The sequence below is a fragment of the Dysidea avara genome, chromosome 1 (genome assembly GCF_963678975.1).
Source record: "Dysidea avara chromosome 1, odDysAvar1.4, whole genome shotgun sequence".
Lineage (NCBI taxonomy): Eukaryota > Metazoa > Porifera > Demospongiae > Dictyoceratida > Dysideidae > Dysidea > Dysidea avara.
This window is the reverse complement of record NC_089272.1, coordinates 20,347,073-20,372,982: the sequence shown is the minus strand read 5'-3', so window position 1 is coordinate 20,372,982 and position 25,910 is coordinate 20,347,073. Positions and strand designations below refer to the sequence as shown.

Genomic DNA, 25,910 nt, shown 5'->3' with positions numbered 1-25,910 from the left:
CCCTGTAGAAAGATCAGCTAGAAGAAGTCACCTTGTAGAGAGTTCAGCTACAAAGAACCATCATGTAGAGAGTTCAGCTGCAAAGAAATCACCTGTAGAGAGTTCAGCTACAAACAAATCTCCCTGTAGAGAGATCAGCTAGAAGAAGTTTCCTTGTATAGAGTTCAGCTACAAACAAATCACCCTGTAGAAAGATCAGCTAGAAGAAGTTACCTTGTGGAGAGTTCAGCTACAAAGAAACCATCATGTAGAGAGTTCAGCTGCAAACAAATCACCTGTAGAGAGTTCAGCTACAAACAAATCTCCCTGTAGAGAGATCAGCTAGAAGAAGTTTCCTTGTAGAGAGTTCAGCTACAAACAAATCACCCTCTTGAAAGATCAGCTAGAAGAAGTCACCTTGTAGAGAGTTCAGTTACAAAGAAACCACCACGTAGAGAGTTCAGCTACAAACTAGTGACCTTGTAGAGACATCAGTTACCTTGTAGAGAGTTCAGCTACAAAGAAACCATCATGTAGAGAGTTCAGCTGCAAACAAATCACCTGTAGAGAGTTCAGCTACAAACAAATCACCCTGTAGAAAGATCAGCTAGAAGAAGTCACCTTGTAGAGAGTTCAGCTACAAAGAACCATCATGTAGAGAGATCAGCTGCAAACAAATCAGCTGTAGAGAGTTCAGCTACAAACAAATCTCCCTGTAGAGAGATCAGCCAGAAGAAGTTTCCTTGTAGATAGTTCAGCTACAAACAAATCACCCTGTAGAAAGATCAGCTAGAAGAAGTTGCCTTGTAGAGAGTTCAGCTACAAAGAAACCATCATGTAGAGAGTTCAGCTGCAAACAAATCACCTGTAGAGAGATCAGCTAGAAGAAGTTTCCTTGTAGATAGTTCAGCTACAAACAAATCACCCTGTAGAAAGATCAGCTAGAAGAAGTTACCTTGTAGAGAGTTCAGCTACAAAGAAACCATCAAGTAGAGAGTTCAGCTGCAAACAAATCACCTGTAGAGAGTTCAGCTACAAACAAATCTCCCTGTAGAGAGATCAGCTAGAAGAAATTATCTTGTAGAGAGTTCAGTTACAAAGAAACCATCATATAGAGAGTTCAGCTGCAAACAAATCTCCCTGTAGAGAGATCAGCTACAAACAAATCACCCTGTAGAAAGATCAGCTAGAAGAAGTCACCTTGTAGAGAGTTCAGCTACAAAGAACCATCATATAGAGAGTTCAGCTGCAAAGAAATCACCTGTAGAGAGTTCAGCTACAAACAAATCTCCCTGTAGAGAGATCAGCTAGAAGAAGTTTCCTTGTATAGAGTTCAGCTACAAACAAATCACCCTGTAGAAAGATCAGCTAGAAGAAGTTACCTTGTGGAGAGTTCAGCTACAAAGAAACCATCATGTAGAGAGTTCAGCTGCAAACAAATCACCTGTAGAGAGTTCAGCTACAAAACAAATCTCCCTGTAGAGAGATCAGCTAGAAGAAATTACCTAGTAGAGAGTTCAGTTACAAAGAAACCATCATGTACAGAGTTCAGCTACAAACAAATCTCCCTGTAGAAAGATCAGCTAGAAGAAGTCACCTTGTAGAGAGTTCAGCTACAAAGAAAGCATCATGTAGAGAGTTCAGCTGCAAAGAAACAACCTGTAGAGAGTTCAGCTACAAACAATTCACCCTGTTAAAACATCAGTTAGAAGAAGATTTCTTGTAGAGAGTTCAAATACAAACAAATCACCCTGTTGAAAGATCAGCTAGAAGATGTCACCTTGTAGATAGTTCAGTTACAAAGAAACCACCATGTAGAGAATTCAGCTACAAACTAGTGACCCTGTAGATACATCAGCTAGAAGAAGTTACCTTGTAGAGAGTTCAGCTACAAAGAAACCATTCTGTAAAGAGCTCAGCTGCAAACAAATCACCTATACAGAATTCAGCTACAAACAAATCACCCTGTAGAGAGATCAGCTAGAAGAAGTTACCTTGTAGATAGTTCAGCTACAAACAAATCATCCTGTAGAGAGATCAGCTAGAAGAAGTTACCTTGTAGATAGTTCAGCTACAAACAATTCACCCTGTACAGAGCTCAGTTAAAAGAGGTTTCCTTGTAAAAAGTTCAGCTACAAACAAATCACCCTGTAGAGAGATAAGTAAGAAGAAGTTACCTTGTAGATCGTTCTGCTACAAACAATTCACCCTGTAAAGAGATCAGCTAGAAGAAGTTACCTTGTAGAGAGTTCAGCTACAAAGAAACCATCATGTAGAGAATTCAGCCGCAAACAAATCATGTATAGAGAGTTCAGCTACAAACAAATCTCCCTGTAGAGAGATCAGCTAGAAGAAGTTTCCTTGTAGAGAGTTCTGCTACAAACAAATCACCCTGTAGAAAGATCAGCTAGAAGAAATCACCTCGTAGAGAGTTCAGCTTCAAAGAAACAATCATGTGAGAGTTCAGGTACAAACAAATTGTCCTGTAGAGAGATCAGCTAGAAGAAGTTACCTTGTAGAGAGTTCAGCTACAAAGAAACCATCATGTAGATAGTTCAGGTACAAACAAATCACCCTGTAGAAAGATCAGCTATAGAAGAAATCACCTTGTAGAGAGTTCAGCTACAAAGAATCTATCGTGTAGAGAGTTTAACTACAAACAAATCACCCTGTAGAAAGATCAGCTATAGAAGAAATCACCTTGTAGAGAGTTCAGCTACAAAGAAACCATCATGTAGAGAGTTCAGCTACAAACAAATCGGCCTGTAGAGAGATCAGCTAGAAGAAATTACCTTGTAGAGAGTTCAGCTACAAAGAAACAATCATGTAGAGAGTTCAGCTGCAAACAAATCACCTGTAGAGAGTTCAGCTAGAAACAAGTCACCCTGTAGAGAGATCAGCTAGAAACAAGTCACCTTGTAGAGAGTTCAGCTAGAAGAAGTAACATTGTAGAGCTACAAAGAAGCTACCATGTAGAGTTCAGCTGCAAACAAATCACCCTGTAGAGAACTCAGCTACAAACAAATCGCCCTGTAGAAAGATTAGCTAGAAGAAGTTACTTTATAGGGAGTTCAGCTATGAACAGATCACCCTGTAGAAAGTTCAGCTACAAACAAATCACCCTGTAGAGAGTTAAGTTACAAAGAAACCACCATGTAGAGAGTTCAGCTGCAAAAAAAATCAATCACTCTGTAGAGAGTTCAGCTAGAAGAAGTCACCTTGTAGAGAGTTAAGCTGCAAATAAATCACCCTGTAGAGAATTCAGCTACAAACAAATCACCCTGTAGAAAGATCAGCTAGAAGAAGTTACCTTGTAGAGAGTTCAGCTACAAAGAAACCACCATGTAGAGAGTTCAGCTGCAAACAAATCACCTGTAGAGAATTCAGCTAGAAACAAGTCACCCTGTAGAGAGATCAGCTAGAAACAAGTCACCCTGTAGAGAGTTCAGCTAGAAGAAGTCACATTGTAGAGAGTTCAGCTACAAAGAAACTACCACGTAGAGAATCCAGCTGCAAACAAATCATCCTGTAGAGAGTTCAGCTAGAAGAAGTCACCTTTTAGAGAGTTCAGCTACAAAGCAACCACCATGTAAAGAGTTCAGCTGCAAAAAACTCAATCACCTTGTACAAAGATCGGCTAGAAGAAGTTACCTTGTAGAGAGTTCAGCTACAAAGAAACCACCATGTAGAGAGTTCAGCTGCAAACAAATCACCTGTAGAGAGTTCAGCTAGAAACAAGTCACCCTGTAGAGAGTTCAGCTAGAAGAAGTCACATTGTAGAGAGTTCAGCTACAATGAAACTCCCATGTAGAGAGTTCAGCTGCAAACAAATCACCCTGTAGAGAACTCAGCTACAAATAAATATGCAGTGAAAAAGATAAGCTAGAAGAAGTTACCTTGTAGAGAGTTCAGCTACAACGAAACCACCATGTAGAGAGTTCAGCTACAAACAAATCACCTGTAGAGAGTTCAGCTAGAAACAAGTCACCCTGTAGAGAGATCAGCTAGAAACAAGTCACCTTGTAGAGAGTTCAGCTAGAAGAAGTCACATTGTAGAGAGTTCAGCTACAAAGAAACCACCATTTAGAGAGTTCAGCTGCAAACAAATCACCCAGTAGAAAGTTCAGCTATGAACAGATCACCCTGTTGAGAGTTCAGTTAGAAACAAGGAATCCTGTAGAGAAATCACCTAGAAGTATCGCCTTGTAGAGTTCAGCTACAAACAAATCACCTGTAGAGAGTTCAGCTACAAACAAATCACCCTGTAGAGAGATCAGCTAGAAGAAGTTACCTTGTAGGGATTTCAGCTACAAACAAATCACCCTGTAGAGAGTTCAGCTACAAAGAAACTATTCTGTAAAGAGCTCAGCTGCAAACAAATCACTTGTACAGAATTCAGCTACAAACAAATCGCCCTGTAGAGAGATCAGCTAGAAGAAATTACCTTGTAGATAGTTCAGCTACAAACAAATCACCCTGTAGAGAGTTCAGCTACAAAGAAACTATTCTGTAAAGAGCTCAGCTGCAAACAAATCACTTGTACAGAATTCAGCTACAAACAAATCGCCCTGTAGAGAGATCAGCTAGAAGAAATTACCTTGTAGATAGTTCAGCTACAAACAAATCACCCTGTAGAAAGATCAGTTAGAAGAACTTACCTTGGAGAAAGTTCAGCTACAAAGAAACCATTTTGTAAAGAGCTCAGCTGCAAACAAATCACCTGTACAGAATTCAACTACGAACAAATCACCCTGTAGAGATCAGCTATAAGAAGTTACCTTGTAGATAGTTCAGCTACAAACAAATCTCCCTGTAGAGAGATCAGCTAGAAGAAATTACCTTGTAGAGAGTTCAGCTACAAAGAAACCACCATGTAGAGAGTTCAGCTGCAAAGAAATCACCCTGTAGAAAATTCTGCCAGAAACAAATTGCCCTGTAGAAAGATCAGTTAGAAGAAGTTACCTTTTAGAGAGTTCAGCTACAAAGAAACCATTCTGTAAAGAGCTCAGCTGCAAACAAATCACCTATACAAAATTCAGCTACAAACACATCACCTGTAGAGAGATCAGCTAGAAGAAGTTACCTTGTAGATCGTTCAGCTACAAACAATTCACCCTGTAGAGAGAGCAATTAGAAGAAGTCACCTTGTAGAGTGTTCAGTTACAAAGAAACCACCATGGAGATTTCTGTAATCAATATATGTGACCGGATTTGCGAAAAGGGGTCTTCCACACACATCCAATTCCGTAAATGTTGGAGACCATAACTCAGTGTTCAAGTAACATAATTATTAACCTGAACATTTCACCATGTATTCAGCTATAGTGGTGCTCACCACTGCCCAAATATCAAGGCAATAGCTCTTTCCAATCTGAAGTTATCAATTGTCAAAGTTGGCAAATTGGACCCCTTTTCGCAAATCCGGTCACATATGTATTATACAGTATATATAATTTGTACATTTACTGATAAAATATTTAAAGTACATCTACTTCATCTTTTCTTCTTCCTGTAGTAAAGAAAAAAACATAGGTTAAAAAAGTCCCAAAGCTGGCCATAGGCCGGCTTTGGGGTATACAAATACAAAAAGAAATGAAATCTAATCCAAAACAGCCAAGCTGTAAAAAAAGTGTGCGGCCCTCAGAAAGGCTATGGTGAAAAAAGATGTGAAATCCAAGGTGGCGGCCAAGAAATGGCTGTGATGGTAGGTTAGTGGTAAAAATTTTAATAACGACAATTCAGGTGAATTTTTGTGAAGCGGCACAAAAATTCACCTGAATTGTCATTATTAAAATTTTTACCACTAACCTACCATCACAGCCATTTCTTGGCCGCCACCTTGGATTTCACATCTTTTTTCACCATAGCCTTTCTGAGGGCCGCACACTTTTTTTACAGCTTGGCTGTTTTGGATTAGATAGATTATATCAGTAAGGAATACAATCTATTCCTCCATACAGTAGCGTAGCCTAAACGTCTTAAATAATCTTGTGGCGTCTGATTATGCTGTTGATATTAATCAGCACAGTTTCCCTAATGAGGAGGATGCTGCCATCTTACTTTCTGAATCGGGTATTTCCAGTGGTCATTTGCTTTTCTCAGCCTCTCAGAAGGACCTGCAAGCTACATTAGACAAACTTTTATTTGATGACTTATTTGCATCCTTTGGCATCCGCGATCAAGCTTGTTTGACTGCTTTGTCACACCCTTCTGGCACAAGTAGTGGCTGGCTAAAAGCTATTCCTCGAGTCAGTCTGGGTTTGGCTATCCCTGGGCCTGAATTTGTTATTGGATTGCGTATATGGTTGGGTGTTTCTTTGTTTCCGCTCTCTCCTTTGTGTACCTGTCTTTCTACCATCGATAACTATGGTGACCATCTGTTAGGTTGCTCTCAAGGCCCAATGAGAATACGTCGTCATGATGCTCTGGTAAACATCATTTATAATGCCCTTTCACAGGATCACCCTGGGGTTCTTAGGGAACAGAGAGCTTCTTATGATGATGGGTTGCACCCTGGCGATGTTTTTCATCCTGACTTCCAGCATGGTCATCCAGCTTACTTCGATGTCTCCATACACTGCACCACTCAGCCTGCTTTTATCTCCTCCTGTGCTTCATGTGCTGGGGTGGCTGCTGCTGCTGGAGAGGTTGCCAAGGATGAGAAGCATTTGGCAGCTGTGGAGAAGGTGGGGTCAGATTTCATTCCATTAGTTGTGGAAACATTTGGAGTTTGGACACCTTTGCTCTAAAAACTTTACAGAATATAGCTGACCGTACCACTCCTTTGCAGCAGTGTCCCTCGGAAAGTTGCTAGAAAGATTTTACTACAACAACTGTCTGTGCAACTGTGGTCCAACAATACTAAGATGATCTTGAGGTACTGGGCCTTTCAGGGCTCGGATGATGATAATCCCCTTTTCCCCTAGTAATAGTTTTCCCTCTGTAGCTAGCTGTAGCTTATGTAGTTGTAATAGTTGTTTGTAATTGTAATCTGTGCTCATTAAGTTTTTTTTAATTTTATTTTTTATGCTGTTTAAAGAAAGTGTTGATACGGAAAATTAACACCTCGATATGGTTTCGTTGGATGAAGAAGACAAGCAGCCTGATTGAAGATAAAAGAAAAGACAAGGCGCAGGGGGCACACACTCGTCAGAACCCCAAAAGGCATGTCCCACTAGTGAGTTTGTTATTGTGGCATAAAATTGTGGTTGTGCGCTGCTTCATTTGGGCTCTAGGCTTGCGACTGTGGTCAGTGAGTGAGGCAGTGAGTCTAAAATTCGAGTTTTGGCGATTTAAAAAAAATTATATCCAGCCACCTGTAAGCGCTGTTTTATGTACTATATAGATTAGTACTATTCCGTAAAGGTGATTTTCGTCTCGTAAGATATCTCTAGGATGATTTTTAAAGGCAGAAAATTTGGTGGCGCGTGAAATTTTCACCTGGATTTCTACTTTTTTTAAACGTCTAATTTTTTTATTTTTTTAAATAATACAGTTACAATACAAATTACTCTACAACTAAACTACAAACACAATTAATTACAACAGGGGTTTGGGGAAAGGAAAATCAGAGTCCTCACACTGCAAAGCCCAGTACCGTAAAATCATATGGGCATTGTTCGTCCATAAAGAAACTGAAAGTTGTTGTAACAAATGTTTACGAGCCTGTTTGGTTGATGCACCACTTCTGGCTGTGGTGCGTTCAGCGATGATACGAAGGGTTTGAAGCACAAATGGTGATTAAAAACCAAAAGTTTTTACAACAAGTGGGACAAAGTCACACCCCGCCTCCTCTACAGTACCTTGATGTCTCTGGTCCTCGGCTAACTCACCAGCTGCAGCAGCTACCTCAGCACAAGAAGAAAACGAAATGTGAGAAGGCTGGGTAGTGCTACGAACAGACACATCAAAATAGGCTGGACGACCATGCTGAAAATCAGGGTGGTACACATCACCTGGGCGAGAATTATCTTCATAAGAAACACGTTGTTCCTTCAAAACTCCTGAGTGACTCTGGGACAAAGCATGACAAACAATGTCAACTAGAGCATCATGGCAACGAATTCTCATAGGACCATGAGAACATTCTAGAAGATGGTCACCAAATTGGTCAATGGAAATAAGACACACACATAATGGGGAAAGTAAAAATAGAGGGATTCCGAACCATAAACGAAGGACAACAACAAACTCAGGACCAGGAATAGCCAGAGCAAGGGAGACTTGAGGAATAGCTTTGAGCCATCCACTGCTAGTACCAGATGAGTGGGAGAGAGCAGTAAGTCGAGCACGGTTTCAGATGTTGAAAGAAGCAAATAGTAGGTCATACTGATTTTGATCTAACAGAGCCTGTAATTCCTGCTGGGTAGCAGAGGGAATAAAGATATCAGATGTAAACCTTTCAAAGGTAGCAACAGCATGTTCTTCATTTGGAAACACTAGATCATGAAAGTCCTGGGATAGAAGATGAGAAGCCAGGAGATGAACACTATCACATGAACCCAAAAAGGCCACAGCAGCGGAAGAAAAGGATGAGCGCAAGCCAAGACCCCCCCTAGCGAAATGGTAAAGTGGCTTGGCACCAAGAATCATTAGGAAGACTACATTGTATTATGCGACTTAGGCAAGATTTAAGATTAGAATCAAACTGTTCTAAAAAGGAGTGCAATATACAGAATGGCACTGTGTGCAAAAGATGAATGATCTTGCAGCTTCCAAGGCAGCTGCGTAGTAAATGAAGCTCGACTTGAGGGTCTTCTAAAATTGCAATGCTGTCTTGAGCAGCTGTAACCTTGGCTAAATGAGAGAACAAGAACTGATCGAAAAAGTTGTCAGTTCCCCAAATAGGAGATCCCAAAAGCTCCAAACCTTCACCAGCTTGGTTGATACTGGTGGGAAATTCAGGGAAAGAGTCTCCAGAAGGCCAGAATAGCTTGCACTTGGACAGATTTAAATGGAGACCAAATCGGGGATCATGAATTGAGAAAGAATCTAAAAGCTTCAGTACGGAAGATTTCGAACCAATAAATGTCCCATCATCTAAATACCACAGATGTAATTTGACTAAATCATGAAGCTTGACAAAATCAATAAACTGCAACAGAACTAAAGAAAAAAGCAAAGGGCCCAAAGGATCACCTTGTTGTACACCAGATGAGGCCATGATACGTCTAGAACCAAAACGAAGCTCAGCAGGTTGTGAGTAGCACCACTTAACCCAAGCAGAAATCTCTGGGAAATCTTCAGCAACTCATTCGAAAAAAGCAGTACGACTACATTCATTGAAAGCATTCTTCATGTCTATTTTTAACAGAGCTAAGGAAGAGTCAGAAGCATGTTGGTAAATGTAATGACGAGTAACGTGGATAGCAGTCTCCAAACGGTACGACTGTACCGTTTGATTTACTAAGTTATTGCTTTCACAGATCAGTATATTCTAGTCACTATTGACACAAAAGGCCTACACAATATACCATGGACCAGTGAACGTTCGGTAGTGTTGCCACCATCAAAATGAAGATAGCACGCAAGACATGTACATTCATCACAATAAGATAAAAGGGTAGAAATATAACAAGTGTCAGTTCAGGCTTGATTCTATTCAACAGATGTTAACCCTAAATGGCGGGAGTTTGTAAAAGACGGAATAAGGAATAGCGGAATAACGGAATAACTCACATCACAACGAACGGGCATTTATATGGCTTATGCAATGTTAGGGTGATTGTACTGTTACAGTTGTGAACTCATCCTTCGTAGATATCCTTACAATGTAGGGTGATTGCGTGTACTGTTACAGCTGTGAACTACACTGCTTCGTCACTCATAGATGTCCTAGCGAAATGATTACTATACGCTCTTACTACTACTGTATGTAACTAAGCTAGAATATACAATAGTTAGCTATTAGTTTCGTTTTAAGTCTTCATCCTTCCAGTGGAGGGATGAAACGAAACGGCTGTCACACCCCTTTTGCTTGCGACATTGGTACCATACTTTACATACAGTAGTGGCTAGTAAGAGCTATAATCAAATGTAATTTTGCACTTCGTAAGCGGGTAGCTACTGTATGTTAAGTATGGTGCCAACGTCATGAGCAAAGGGGGCGTGGCAGTCGTTTCATTTCATCCCTCCACTGGAAGGATGAAGACTCGAAAACGAAACTAATAGCTAACTATTGTATATTCTAGCTTAGTTACATATGGGGTAGTATAGTAAGAGCGTATAGTAATCATTTCGCTAGGACAACTATGAGTGATGAAGCAGTGTAGTTCACAGCTGTAACAGTACACGCAATCACCCTACATTGTAAGGATATCTATGAAGGATGAGTTCACAGCTGTAACAGTACAATCACCCTAACATTGCATAAGCCATATAAATGCCCGTTCGTTGTGATGCAAGTTATTCCGTTATTCCGCTATTCCTTATTCCGTCTTTTACAAACTCCCCTAAATGGCTGCTTTAATGTAGTCACTTTTTGCATATACATAAATGACACATGCATGTTTAGGGATTTGTAATTGGCTGGCTTATATGAGTGATCTTACTACACAATAGCCTGACTGATGTTTAGGCTTAACTGTAGTATATAACAGCACCATGTATATGAAATGGAAAGTAGCCACTAGTATATACACTGGTATCACATATCACCTGTAGTTTGTGGTCATTAACAACTACACAGTTATACCTCCTCCATACATTTCATACATTTGTACAAGGAAAGAGTGACATGCTACAAAAGTGCAATCCATGAAGGAGTTACTTCTAAGTTACACATTATGAAGGAACTAAGGGATGGTCTAGTTATACTATTTCATGCAGTCTACTAAATATCATCTAGTGTGATTTGTTCATAAAAAGTACTTCCAGCATGATTGAGGTGTAGCATTTTCTTTCAAAATTGATGATGTAGCATTTCCCATAAATGACTTTTACCATATTGTTATTACATACAGTACTATAGCACAAAAACAAGAAAGAAAAAAAATATATATATATTCAGTGTTGGGCAAGTTACTTTGTAAATGTAACTAGTTACATATTACATATTACTTGCAACTGAACTATTTAGTTACAGTTACATATTACCCATAAAATAAAGTAACTATAATAATATTACATATTATATTACTTTGTGTCCTCAGCCTTAAGCTGTCACGTGTGAAGCTACCACTTTATCACGTGACATGATTGTGTTGTTGGACATTGTGCAAATCTTGGTTATAAGTAAGAAGCTGGTGAATAAGCTTCATTCAGTAGGCTTCGTTACTTTGTTGTGGCTAGGCGTTACTCAGAGGTTAACTGACGAGATTAGTAACTTCGTTACTTGTAGTAATAATATTAGACTTGTTACAGTAACTATATTACTTAGGTAACGCGTTACATTTGTAAGTAAAGTAACTTGAGTTATATTACCCGTTTTTATAACGTATTCAGTTATATTATTTAGTTGCCACAAAAGTAATAATATTACATAACACGTTACTTATATAACGCGTTACTCTCAACACTGTATATATTTCTCTAATTATGTGCGTGGTGTTAATACATTGTGCCAACTACAAATGTTTTCTTTTTTGCATGACTATAAAAGGCTTTTCTGGAACTATTTCTACCTGCAATGCTTTTCCCACTGTACCTTTTGGTGGTAGAAGAAATACAGAAGTACTGTATATGCATGCACATGTGTAGTACTCTATTAAAAGCTTACACAGAGTGTAGCTGGAATTACATTGTTTATTGTCAAGAGATACAGTCTATTTCATACATGATATATAATTTTTCATTTAACTTGATGGCACCAGTTGTGAAGACATACACACTCAGAAAGTAACAGTTTGTAGATGTCAAAAAGGAAGATCAGAAACAGAAAGTATTTGGTCAAGTATTAGTTGAATTGTGTTTGGGCTATAACATTAATCAAAGTTTCATTTATTCATAATAACTACTATTAGTAGCATGACTACAAGCTGTGTTAATGAGTCAGACAAGGAAACAGATAAAATCATCTTGCAAATAACTTCAACCAACAAAAAAGAGCTGCTCAGTTCAATAGGACATTTGAACAGTTACTATACATACATACATGTTAAGGTAAATTCCTTTATTCAGAGAAAATGGCATAAATGAATGTTACAGTAGACATACAGGTTATATGAATAATTGGAACTGAAGTTATGCACCTGGGTTAAACAGTAAAGGATGGTTACTAGTCTTTAGCAGTTTTGTAGCTTGTTATTAGATTAAAACTTGGTTGAAAGTATATACATCGTACATTGCATGCATGCTGTAGCAGATTATACAGTGTTTATATATAGTTACAGTTACTAAGCACATTGGTATATACTGAAACATTTCCACGAAACATTTGTATAAGTGTTACAATTTAAATGTTACAGGATCTAAATGAAACCCACATGCATGATCGTACATTCTTTGAATTCCACTTTATTCCATTTTTTAGTAGCTACATCTGTTCAGTGAGAAACAGGTTTTCAAAAATTTGTCCGATTTTAATGCATTCTACTGTTGCACAAACAGGCAATTTTGATTGAGATACTCTGATAAAATAGCCGATTCTACTCCGATAGAGCAACCAGGTCATAAGAAATGTTTGTAAAGCCAATAGCAAAGAGCCTACCAGGCAAATTGAATTTTATGGCTTTTCATTTAAGTAGTTCCATGGTCCCTATAATCTAGCACACAGTGCTTATGGTTTATGCCATCATATATCTTCAGAGAATTTGAAAATAAATAATAATGTTTTGATTGCTCTTTATGTGACAATTTATGTGTAGCACTTATCTACTGTAGTAGAAATCTGACTAGATACAAGAAAATGGTCAATCATGGAAGTACAGTTACCAATAACACATAGGTACCCCATGCCGATAATTGGCATATGATAGGCATTGCAATTTTCCTTATAACAGGTTGTTTACTCACGTGAGATATTTAAAATTTGGTGCTCTATGAGATGAAGGACCGCTCTATTGAATGGATCAAACCAGAAGTTCATATGTCAATGAATTACGGAATCACAATTATGTGATGAAATGGTGCTGATAATTAGCGACTTACACTATTGCAAAGTTTCTTTTTTTAACATTTAAAGTCTGTTGGAGACTGAGAACCATGAAGCTTAATTACCACTGACCACTTGAGCTAGCTATACTCAAACAACTCTTGCACCTGTTATTGTATCTTAGCTAGTTGAACATAATTTTGTGCTTTTAACAGTGGCTGTGCATCTGTCCATAATACCTTCCTGGATAACAAAAAGTTTCATTGGCCCAATGGAGAGAGATGCTCATCCAAGTTGTATGCATGGCACGATAGTTAGCTAATGGTGGCTACACAGTGCTGCATTATAATTGTGAGATACTTTTAGTAACAATAACCTCAGTTTCGTGCAACTACAGCCACACCGCAGTAATAGAGTAGCTACATACAGTATGGCTAGTCTCATGCTCAGACCACTTTCCTAGAGTGGGTGTTGCTACTAGTAGGCGGCTACAACTCCGTGATTCAAAAATGAAATGGCTATGGCTTAGTTACTCAGTGTGTACACCAGACCCTAGCTATTTCCCCACCCAAATACAAATCCAGAACAAAGACATTTAAATGGAGAGCACAGCTCATGCAAAATTTCTAAAATTATTAAAGTGTTCTGAGCGGGCACGAAACTAAAACACGGCCAGGCAGCTTCAGTTTGAGAGGCTTGCTGAGGTCATATGGCTCTAGCTACTGTAGCCGTAGTAGCTACAACAAAGAATCACCATTACCAAGTTTGGATGGACATGATAAAATAAGAAAAAAGAATGTATTACAGACATATGGGAATGCAAATTTAAGGCAACATAGTGCAGCAGTGAAAAGACTGCTGCTGTTAGGTAACGTCAAAAGTTATTAACCATCTATACTATATGATTTAGCATCAGAAAATTACTGGTGTTATCACCTGGCAATTTCGGTATTTTTAATTTTTGCATTTTAATGCAAATGTATTAGAAAATGCAATATTATAAAATACTGAAATTGCCAGGTGATAACACCAGTATTTTCCTGATTGTCAGATGTTAAATCATTATAGCAATAGATGGTTGATAACTTTTGACGTTACCTAACAGCAGCAGTCTTTTCACTGCTGCACTATGTTGCCTTAATTTGCATTCCCATATGTCTGTAATACATTCTTTTATCATAACCTTATGTCCATCCAAAGGTACAGACAAAGTTGGTAATGCGGCTACATTGACTCACTCCGTCCCATCTCCAAAGTGGCGTACCAGCAGTAAGAATTTCAGGAACAACTGGTTTGAGTGCTCGTCGCTTGTTGTTGAAACTTATTCCACTTGCCATCATCGAGCTCTCACTGCAGGTCGACAACAATTACCTCAAGTGACCACCGGCCGATCATGATTAACTTATTTAACCATTAAAACTATGCACACTGGAATCCACTGTAACGACGACAACGAGACAGGCGTATCATGCGGTTGTGTTGATGTCGTGGTTGATGTCGTGGTTGATGTGTAACCAGATAGGTGTTCAATACACTTCTGAATGTCTGTGGGAGCTTGTTGTAACATGCCTGTAATATAAGAATAAACAAACAAATGAAATTTTTTTATAGCTGTAGGGTCCGCGCAACGTGAAAAATGAAGTTGCAAGAAATAAATCCCCGACTATCGTAGTATGTTACCCTTAGTGCCCCATCACTAATACCACCCTTGGTTTGTAACTGAGTTCCCTTGTTGGGGAGACACGCGGATTTTAATATCTCACGTGATTGATATTTATTTCGTTCGCTCCAAAGAAGACGTCCAGAGCTCCGGGATTCTGAGTGTGATATCAAGTGTTGTTGGCCTACCAAACCATGCATAGAAGTGAGTAAAACTTTTCCTGTGTTTTCCACGGAGGCTGATTTTCTGCAGATGGGTCGAGAAAATTTTTCGTTCGAGGTGCTCTACCAGCCAAGAGAAGAGAAGCCAATCCTATCACATAAGATGGTAATGAAGTTGGATGTATCAGTATTCTACACACCAAGTTTGAAAGAGCTGCGACCTTTCTAACCATCTGGCTGGCAGAGATGAAATTTTCAGTGCAATGATCTTGAATGATTTTGGTGGGTTGCCTCCTTCCTACTGTTACAAACTGTCTTCCTAGGAGCTTTAAATCAGGGGAAGATCCAGAAGAACATCTGAGGCTTCTAAGAAGTGGTCAAATCCTTGACTTTTAAAGTTAAAAGGCCATTGCAAGCTACTACTCTAATAGAACATTCACTCTATTAGAACAACCATGTATAGTTACTACATTTGCCATCTAATATTAGTTGTGTCAATTGAACAGCTGTAGACAAGTTGCTTAGTTAATAAAAGTTTCACAGCCATTATAATATTATTGTATAAATAATATAGAATATAGTTTCAGATCAAAAACCTTGTGTATCGGTATGTCAATAATCCTGCATAACCTAGCTAGCTAGCAACTTCTTCAATGTTTAGGGCAAAGGCTATAGCTTTAATCATACTGAAGAACACAATTATGTATAATTTGCAATGTTTGAGATGCATATTGTATACTTTGATATCCTCATGCAGTGTGGTTGGGTGTTTTATGTACAAGTAAAGTAGTTCTCCAGGGATGGCATCCCAGACATCCTGCAATGTACATCATGATAGAATCGCTGCTAGTTTTCACTAATTGTTGACATATGTAGTTACATTTTTATCCAAACGCACTTAGTTATAATTGTAGGAGTGCATCTAGCTATAGTTTCATTTGAAACAATGTGGTATATACTTTAAAAAGTTGCACAATGTTAATTTATAGCATTAAAATTTCCATTTTGTCATTAACACTCTCAATCAAGGAGTTAAAGCACAAAAGTGTTCTAGGATGGAATTCCAGACCCCTGCCATGTAGTTGATCTCATGCTAGGACCAGCACACTAAGTGTTGCATTTCCCTGTGTTCTATGTTGCTCACTCATCATCCCACTCACATTACTTTGGAAAGCAGTCACCAAAGCTGAATCATCCATGATAGCTGTCAATCTAATGATAGTTCATGGAATGATTGGCAGTATGATTTTAATGCAGGAATAGCAAGGGTGGACATTATTTAAGGGGGGTCTAGATTGATGATGCCATGGTCTAGCAGTAAGTTGAAGACCAAAAAAGGTCACTGTACTACCTGCTGGCAATAGTTTCCCTCCACCAACTAAACTATATCTCCTTATTTATAACTACATACGTAGCTTGCTACACTGCTCCTCTAAGAATACTGTGACTGCTCTATTAGAGTATACACTTCAATCTTGACTGCTCTATTAGTGTCTAAATTATTGATGCTATTTAGCTAGGCTCTCCATCACAGCTACAGATAACTTTAGGGGGGTTAAGCCCCCCATAATTTTTTCACAGGGGTTGCAGCCCCCTTTCTCTGCTGCCTCTGAGGAATAGACCGTTTTACCATAAAGTTGTATTAACAACTTTCAAGTGTAGTACAATAAGCACATGCTAAATTTATAATTATGAGCATAAGTAAGCATGTTTATCATTGCAATGACTCCTTCATAATTAACTCTATAATAATTATCTATATTCAGTAGTTGCATTGTGCTATAAGCAAACAAATTTCCAGGTCTTTCATTTCTTATTCCAGCTCCTGCATACATTTCCCACATCCTATTAAGCTATATAGTGAGGTATACCATATATACTTGTACATTAACCTACTCACATTCTATAGGTCGCTCCAAGAACAAATTGTGTGATTAGACTATTACATTACACACATGTACTTTACAGTAAACAATTATACATATGCATGACTATACGCTTAAATAAATTAGGTCACATAAACTCAATCATCAGTTTCTCATCCATCAATACTCAAAATATTGTGCAAGCTTATAGCCAATTATCCTTTACAAACTAGTTGGCTGAATTGATACCCCAAATGATTTGTCAATGGCGGATCCAGCATGGGGCATTTGGGACAAATGTCCCCCCCCCTCCTCACCTTTTGGAGCTAGGAACCATACTTCTGATTAAAATGCTAAATTTTATGTCAGGGCTAGATCAATTAACTCATGAAAACGATATGCAAATTTTAGTAGCATTTATTACAAATTCACCTGAAATCAAAGCAAACCAAAGTCAAATGCTGTGAAATTGTCCCCAGCATCTTCGTGCGTACTAAGCGCATCTAAAATAATTATCGTGTTGCTGTTGTTTAAGAGATTCACAGCCTTTTACACAGCTTTTTTTAAGACTTCGCAACCATATGCAAAAGCCAAAATGTCAAAAATCACCAGTGAGACACTACTAAGTGGTGATTATTTGCTACTTCAAAAATGCAACAATTAACAAGAGAATCTGGCTTTCCCCACCCACCTACAACTCAGCCTGTTAGTGCCCCTCCCCCTGCCAGCTCCTGGATCCACCCCTGTTTGTAATGCTACATTTTAGTCTGCTCTAGCCATGCATTTATTAACTTTGATGACAGCTTCATACAGCTGCACTCAACAATCAATGGAACAAACAATCATTGATATGGTAAGGGAAACAATGACATAGGCAGAGATGTAAAATTAATAGATCTAAATGAACAGAAATTTGGCTTCATTATAGCAGATAACATTGCAGATTGATGAGTATTTTCAAGATAAGTTTGTTATTTTGAACGGGTGTTATTACACAGAGCAGTCCAATGCATATGGACCTGTGACAAGCAGAAATCAATACAACAGGATAAATGTATTCTTTGGACAATAAAATTCACTAATGTGTTCAAGGAATTATTCAACCACTCACATCTCCTTACAAAGTACTTGCAATTAGGAAATATGCCAGCATAATAAAAAGGCATAATATACTGGAGTGCTACGATGCATAATGCTAGCATATTAGGTGGACATTTCAAGCTATGGAGCTTAATTCCATGAAAATAGATTGATACTCTCTAATAGAACAGTCAGCACATGGATGCTGCAAGCTGAGCACTCAAATGCATTGTAGATTGATACTCTCTAATAGAACAGTCACTTTTAGTGAAATAATCTAACAGAGCATTCACTGATTAAAATGTTCAAAGATAATTGTCAGAATTGTTGCTAACCTAAGAGCATAGTGCAAGCATAATGGGAACATCTGATGAGCATAATAGGTGAAAATTTAGGGAAATTCCTGAAAGCATTTTGGACACAATTTTGAGCATATTTGACTAAGGCCTACTTGCAATTGAATGTAAAAAGTTCTTTAATTAGCCCATACAGACACAGATTCCATCTGGATGTATGCCCCAGGGCTCTGAGACAGTACTTTGGGTGTCACTTTAAAAATTAAGCAGTTTGTAATTGCTCTATTAGAATGATTAAGAGCACGTTGATCTTTTGCTACAAGAATTGACCACCAAAACTGGGGGACCATGCATGGCCTGTGGTTTTTCCTGCCCTATTTTCACTACCTGTGCAAAACATGATAAAATGACACTTCAAAAACGTGTGTAATCTATTGGTCTACCACACATATCAAGTAATAAACTACTCTAATAGATAGTGCTGGGCGGTATTGAAAAATAGCAAACGATATACCTTCCATAAAAAGTATCATGGTACTACTAAATATCATGGTATTGATGTAAAAGCCATTGGTATTAAAGTAACTGCCATTTACCTCAATAAAAGCACCAAATACCCATGGTAGCTCAGCATGCCTCAGGTACCAACTACCACTAACAAATTTGCTTACATAGTTTGGTTAGCTGACTACATCAGCACCTGCCTACAAACATTGTCACATGTCTGGTTACCTTCTAAATATGGGATGAAACAAGCCCACAGGGAGGCCAGTGCCCAGACGGTATGGCAGTATTAAAAAACAAAGGTGGTATCAAAACCGGTATGACTTAAATATTACAGATTACTAACAATACCGGTATATCACCCGGCTCTACTAATAGAACACATTGACAGATAAAACTGTGAAGCTTTACCTCTATCTTAGTCATGAATCAATAATATCACAAACTCATAGGCCATATACACAACAGCATTAGGGTATTATGGCTATACCTGCATTACTAAGTTGTTATTTGTTTAGGCAGTTGCACAAGATACATTATTGTTGTTAATTTTCGTATAGAAAACCAGGTATGTAAAATGTGAAGTTAATGAGCTGGTCCTGCAATAAAGTGCTCCAGCTCATACAAAATAATTACTCCATAACAAATGAATGGATTTCAAATACTATTAGACTCTCCAGCATCCTGGACTCTGCATTGCTTGCATCATCGCAAGGTTAAAATATCAAGATTTAAACATCTATAAAATGCACACTTGCCAAGCAATCTATACAGCTGTTCAACTGACACAATCAAAAGCAGATGGTAAATGTAGTGACTACATGGTTGTTCTAATAGAATACTGAATGTTCTATTAGAGTAATAGCTTCCAATGACCTTTTAACTTTAAAAGTCAAGGATTTGACCACTTCTTAGAAACCTCAGATGTTCTTCTGGATCTTCCTCTGATTTATAGCTCCTATGGAAGACAGCTTGTAACAGTAGGAAGGAGGCAACCCACCAAAATCATTCAAGATCATTGCACTGAAAATTTCATCTCTGCCAGCCAGATGGTTAGAAAGGTCGCAGCTCTTTCAAACTTGGTGTGTAGAATACTTATACATCCAACTTCATTACCATCTTATGTGATAGAATTGGCTTCTCTTCTCTTCGCTGATAGAGCACCTCGAACGAAAAATTTTCTCGACCCATCCGCAGAAAATCAGCCTCAGTGGAAAACACAGGCAAAGTTTTACTCACTTCTATGCATGGTTTGGTAGGCCAACAACACACTCAGAATCTGGGAGCTCTGGACGTCTTCTTTGGAGCGTACGAAATAAAGATCAATCACTTGAGATATTAAAATCCGCGTGTCTCTCCAACAAGGGTGGTATTAGTGATGGGGCACTAAGGGTAACATACTACGATAGTTGGGGATTTGTTTCTTACAGCTTCATTTTTCACGTTGCGGACCCTACTGTACAGAGCAATGGATCATGTTGACCTGTAGCTAGCTACGTAATTGTATTGTAATTGTAGAGCAACTCAGGTATTTCTGACCACCATGTATTTTCGGACGCAATATTCCCTAGAGGAGCAACAAGACTTGATCAATTAATACACTATTATGAAGACCTACAGTATGACTATGTGGCTGCAGTGACCTCGGAAAGCCACTGTCCAAAAACGTCGATGCTGCGGACTACGACATGTGCGCTCGGACCCCAACCTCTACACTCAAGTTCCCGCCATGCAACTTCAAAAGCTATTGTGTGGTACTGATTGATAGAGCTAACCTTGATCTACCCCATGATATACACTACTATCGTTATTATAGTTAATTAGCAAAGCCCACTAGGGGCAACACGCTAATGAGCATTACAATCACATATTATATTACTTACAGCGTTCTTAAATGTTTCAAGATCTATTGTGTCGATGTTAGGAATTTGAAGGGAGTTCCATTGAATAATTGTTCGAGGGAGGAAGGAGTATTTGTACACATCAACTCTTGTTTGCAATTGAGTTAGCTTGAGAGGATCAGTGTTGAGCACGGGTGGAGGACACTGGAGTTGGTGACGGTAAGCAATGATCAGGTATTGCTAGTAAGTTCCTGACAATCTTGAATAGGAAGGAAAGCCTAGCAATTGTTCTTCTGTTTTGAAGTGTAGGCCATTCAAGACTGGTTAACATGTCTGTGATGCTATCATGGTTTTGGTTAGATCTGTGCCAGGGTTTGTTCAAAACGAAACGAGCAGCGCGGTGTTGAATCATTTCTAGTTTACTAATACTAGTGTGATGATAGGGGTCCCAGATGGCTGAGCAGTATTCTAATGATGGTAAGAGCAATTGTTTGGTTAGACGTGTTCTTTAATTTCTGATGGTGCATTGTGGAGATTTCTTTTTAAGAATCCAAGGAATCGATTTGCCTTGTTACAGAATAATGTAATTGATGTAAGGATCCCATGATAGTTTGTGGTGGAGACGGATTCCAAGGTAATTGTGTTCTAATACTGTAGCCAGTGGAATGTCGGACATTTTGTATATGAAAGTACTCTTGTTATGGTGTGTTGTTATCTGTAAAATTTTACATTTGGAGATGTTGAATTCCATCATCCAGTCAGTTGCCCATCTTGTCAGTGAGTTTAAATCATCTTGAAGTATTTTATGGTCTTGTGGTGTTTTAATGGTTTTGTAAATAACGATATCATCTGCAAAAAGACGGATCTCACTTTGGATGTTGGCAATGATGTCATTGATATGAATAGAACTGGTCCAAGAACAGACCCTTGGGGAACACCAGATGTTCCATCACAAATGGATGATTTAGAACCTTCTATACTATAACTTGTTGTGTGCGACCATGAAGAAAGGATTCAAGCCAGTGTAATACATTCCCTCTTATTCCATAGTGTCTTAGTTTGTAGAGGAGTCTCAGGGGCGGATCTAGGATTTATAAAAGGGGGGGGGCTGACTCAAGGTACTAATCTCTTGGGTGGAGGTGTGCAAAGCATGCTGGAACTAGGGGGGTAATACTGCAATTTGGAGACATTTCCACATAAAATGCATATTTCTGCCTGTAGATATATTTTATATACTGCCTTTAGATAATATGGCTCTCTGCAGCATTTGCTAATGGAAAGGTTTGGGTATAGGTTCAGACAATCAAGCACATGATGCACCCTCTCACAATTATGTGCATGATAGAATAATAATGTTGAAACTGGAAAATTTTGAAATTTGAATGATACGAGATTGAATCTGTGAGCATTTTCAATGGAAATTGTGTACCTGAATTAAGTATACCAATACCGGTAATACTACACAAGTAAATGAATAAGCCTTTTAATCAGACCAATGCACTTCATTGTATCTATAGGTGCAGGCAGATTTGGAAAAATTCCATAACAAAATCAACTTTATGCTTCCACTGAATGTTCTATTAGAGTAGTTAGGTGACTGCTCTATTAGAGTATCTCAATCTTGTACACCTCCAAAGCTGATCCAGGTCCTTGTTGCATAACCTATAGCATAAATCCAGTGATAATGCCTTGGAAAGATGTTTATAAGGTGGGTTTATGAGTATTTGTATTATTAGTGATCATAATTATGCTAAGACAAAATTTCATTATAACCCTCAGCATATTGATCAAGTAAAACCTAAAAGTGAAGGGGGGGCTTCAGCCCCCAAAGCCCACCCCCTAGATCCGCCCCTGAGTCTTGAGTGAGATACTTTATCAAAAGCTTTAGAAAATCTAGTATTGCAGCATCAACTTGTAAATTTGTGTCTATTTGTTTGGCAATGTCGTTGATGGTGATAAATAATTGTGACTCACAAGAGTGCTTAGACCTAAATCCGAACTGTCTGTCAGAAAGAATATTTTGATCTTCCAGATGCTTCATTGTTTGACTTACTATAATGTGTTTCATTTATTTGCATATTACTGATGTTAATGAGATGGGGCGATAGTTTTTTGGGTCAGATTTTTGGCCTTTCTTGAATATTGGACTGACATAGGCATGTTTCCATTGGGATGGTACAGTTCCAGTTTCTAGCGATTGTTTAAATATGTGAGTAAGCATAGGAGAAATTTCAGCTGCTGTTACACTATTACCCTAGAAAAGATTCAGCGACAAGCAACTAAATGCATCCTTAAAGACTATGAATCTAACTATCAGACTCGTCTCCTCAAACTAGATCTATTGCCTTTAATGTATACACTGGATTTTTATGACATCATGTTTTTCATCAAAGCTCTAAAGCAGCCTTCCAACCATTTTAATATATACGATTATGTTTCTTTTAGCACTGCAAACACCAGATCATCCTCTAATAATAAACTCAACCATGTCTACACTTCTAACAATTACACCAGGAACTTCTATTTCAACAGAATATCAAGACTGTGGAATAAATTACCATCCATCGATCTAAGCCAGCCACTATCAGTCATTAAAGTCAACATCTACAAGTATCTACATCAACACTTCAAACTTCATTTTTCAGCTGACAACCCTTGTACGTATCATTTTTGTTGCAGATGTAGTAATTGTTATAACGTAGGTTTATCTAGCAATTTCTCGGTACTTTAGTTTTGTAATTAAGTAAATTAAGTTTTAACTTTTTCGGGCTGCCAACACAGGTTGTTGGTTGACCCTCAATACGTTTACTGTATTGTAAAGTATTGATAATAATAAAGATAATAATAATAAATAAGCAGATTAAATTTTTATTATTAAACTGGTATTGTAGATAGCCGGTTTTTCCCAGAGGTGGTAACTTGATCAAACGTCGGACGCAAAGAATCATTTTATTTTCGGACTTTTCATTTATTAGTGATAATTTTGGTGGGGGTAGCTATATTCCACGGAACGGAACCATATCCACGGAACATCCAGGTATAAAACACGGAACGGAAACCTTTCGTTAGCTACAGTAAAGGGAGGTAGGGTAAAAAGTAACTTACCAGCTGCAGCCACACGAAGTGGGGAAACCCGCAACAGCGTTGAAACCGGGTCGGGTCATCCGTGAAGACAAAACCAGAAGCACGGATGCTTAATGGATGGATGAGTACTGAGAAAAAAGCATCATACTTGTGTCAGAGGTTATTAAGTGTACCAAAAACGACTGGACAGGTAGTACGCCGAGAATTATTTTAAGGTCGAAGAGTAATAATAATAATAATGATAATAATAGTAAATTTCATGTGATAGTAGCCTACTTGGAGATGGTATTTTAACAAACTCCTTTTACACCAACACTATCGTATAGCTAAACCCTCACAAGCCTCGTGCTTTAACTATCGGTGGCTCGATTTCAATGCACATAAAAATTTCGTAATAAAATTTTTTGCTACGAAAATTTGGAGCCATACGGTATCTAGGCTGCTAAATTTACGGAGGTTATACTAAATATTAATCTTCCAAAAAGAAAATGTTAGATCAACCAAATGTAGGACACCTATATATCAATGTGATGCTCGTGATTAGCTCTACAAGATGAAAAGGGGCTTTAAAAAACTTTTAAAATCGTCTTGACATAGCTACCTGTAGCATAGAGGGAGTAAAAGCCTTACGATATTTGGCGGTATTTTCGAACGCCATTAATTTTTTATTTAGCCATGCCCACCAGTAGATTTTATGCTTCTGCAAAATAATGCACCAGTGTTAAAGTACAGAAACCGGCAAACGAACACCTTGCATGTATAGAACTGTACTTAACTGTGAAGTTGATATCAAAGCTATTTTCGTTGTTGCACTGCATTTTCAGCTCCTACACGAAGGAGATACAAAAAAGTGAAAAAATGAAGTAAGGAGAAGCAACTTCCTGGCCATCCCTATTATGTTAGTCTAGGTGGCCCACCACAAATACAACCATAAAATTTAAAGGGCGTTGCTTTATCTACCTTATATGGGTGCATAAAGTAGCGAAATTTCGACAAATTGTGCATTTTTTTGCGCCCATATAAAGTAGAAAAAGGAAAGCCCCTCATTTTTTATGATGATATTTGTAGTGGGCCACCTAGACTAACATATATCTAGTGATGGTCAGGAGGTTGCTTCTCCTTACTTCATTTTTTCACTTTTTTGCATCTCCTTCATGTAGGAGCTGAAAATGCAGTGCAGCAACGAAACTATCCTTGATATCAACTTCACAGTACAGTTCTATACATGCAAGGTGTTTAATTACCGGTTTCTGTACTTTAGCACTTGTGCAATTCTTGCAGAAGCATAAAATCTACTGGTGGGCATGGCTAAATTGAAAAATTAATGGCGTTCGAAAATACCGCCAAATATCATAAGGCTCTTACTCCCTCTATGCTACAGGTATCGAAACCATTTTCTGGTCATTGGTAGCTAATGAACACAGGTACATTATACATAAATTAGAAAAAAATTGGGAATTGTTTTCTGGTCGCAATGTTCGTAAATGGATGGTTTTGTTCGAACCTGGAATTTATCGGACCTTGCATACTATTAGCTGCAGTTCTCACGCTATTAACCTTACATACCTGATTATTGGAGGATAATTGCTGCTTAGTGTAGGCTACTTTGTGGTATAATAACCTAAGCTGTTGGATTTCTATAAAGTGAGTGGCAACTGTTCGAAAACCATAGTGCCCGTTAATTGATAGTTGACTCTATGGGCTTGTGGTGGAAATTAATGACGCCGCACTGCAACGACGGCTATTATCTGAGCCACGGTTGAACCTTAAGAAAGCTACAGAGATTGATTGCTCTAGCTCATGAGACGGCCATAAAGGACTCTAAGGCCATACAAGATGGTAACGGCACACCACAACCAGTTAATCCGATTTTCAACCCGCAGCGATCACGATCTTCTGGAAAAACAGGCTGCACCAGTAAACCTTGTTATCACTGTGGGAAATCCAATCACAAGGCTACTGCATGCTATTATGAAGAAGCTGTTTGTAATAACGGTAAGAAGAAAGGACACATTACCAAGATCTGTCGAAGCAAGCTACCAACGAAGTCAGCTCATACTTCAGGAAAGCAACCAGCTACACCTACACATTTTGTTGACCATGACATAGATGAACAAGAGCAACCAAGTGAGTACAATCCAATGTTTACTGTTAACACCTGAAACAACACCAATGAATTATATAATTTTTTCACTGTTACTATGACAATTAATGGTCACTCAGTTGGCATGCAAATTGACTCTGGGGCAGCTGTTTCAGTTATGTCAGTGGTCACTTATGAACAGCTGTGCAAGAAAATGACCTATACTAGGCTTATTACTTACTCAGGGGATGTTTTGAAGACAGTTGGCATAATCACATGTAATGTTGAATACCAAAACCAACAATACTAGCTGCCATTGGTCATTGT

The 25,910-nt window shown here is 38.4% G+C and overlaps 1 protein-coding gene across 1 annotated transcript in view; it reads right to left on the bottom strand.

Annotated features, from left to right (window-relative positions):
- LOC136266803 (1-phosphatidylinositol 4,5-bisphosphate phosphodiesterase beta-1-like) overlaps positions 1 to 14,423 on the bottom strand; it is a 60,866-nt gene extending 46,443 nt beyond the window's left edge. Inside the window, exon 1 of the mRNA XM_066061852.1 lies at positions 14,248 to 14,423. Coding sequence (XP_065917924.1) covers positions 14,248 to 14,349 — 102 coding nt within the window. The 5' untranslated portion in view covers positions 14,350 to 14,423. The remainder of the gene's footprint in view (positions 1 to 14,247) is intronic.
- Between the last annotated feature and the right edge of the window lie 11,487 nt (positions 14,424 to 25,910).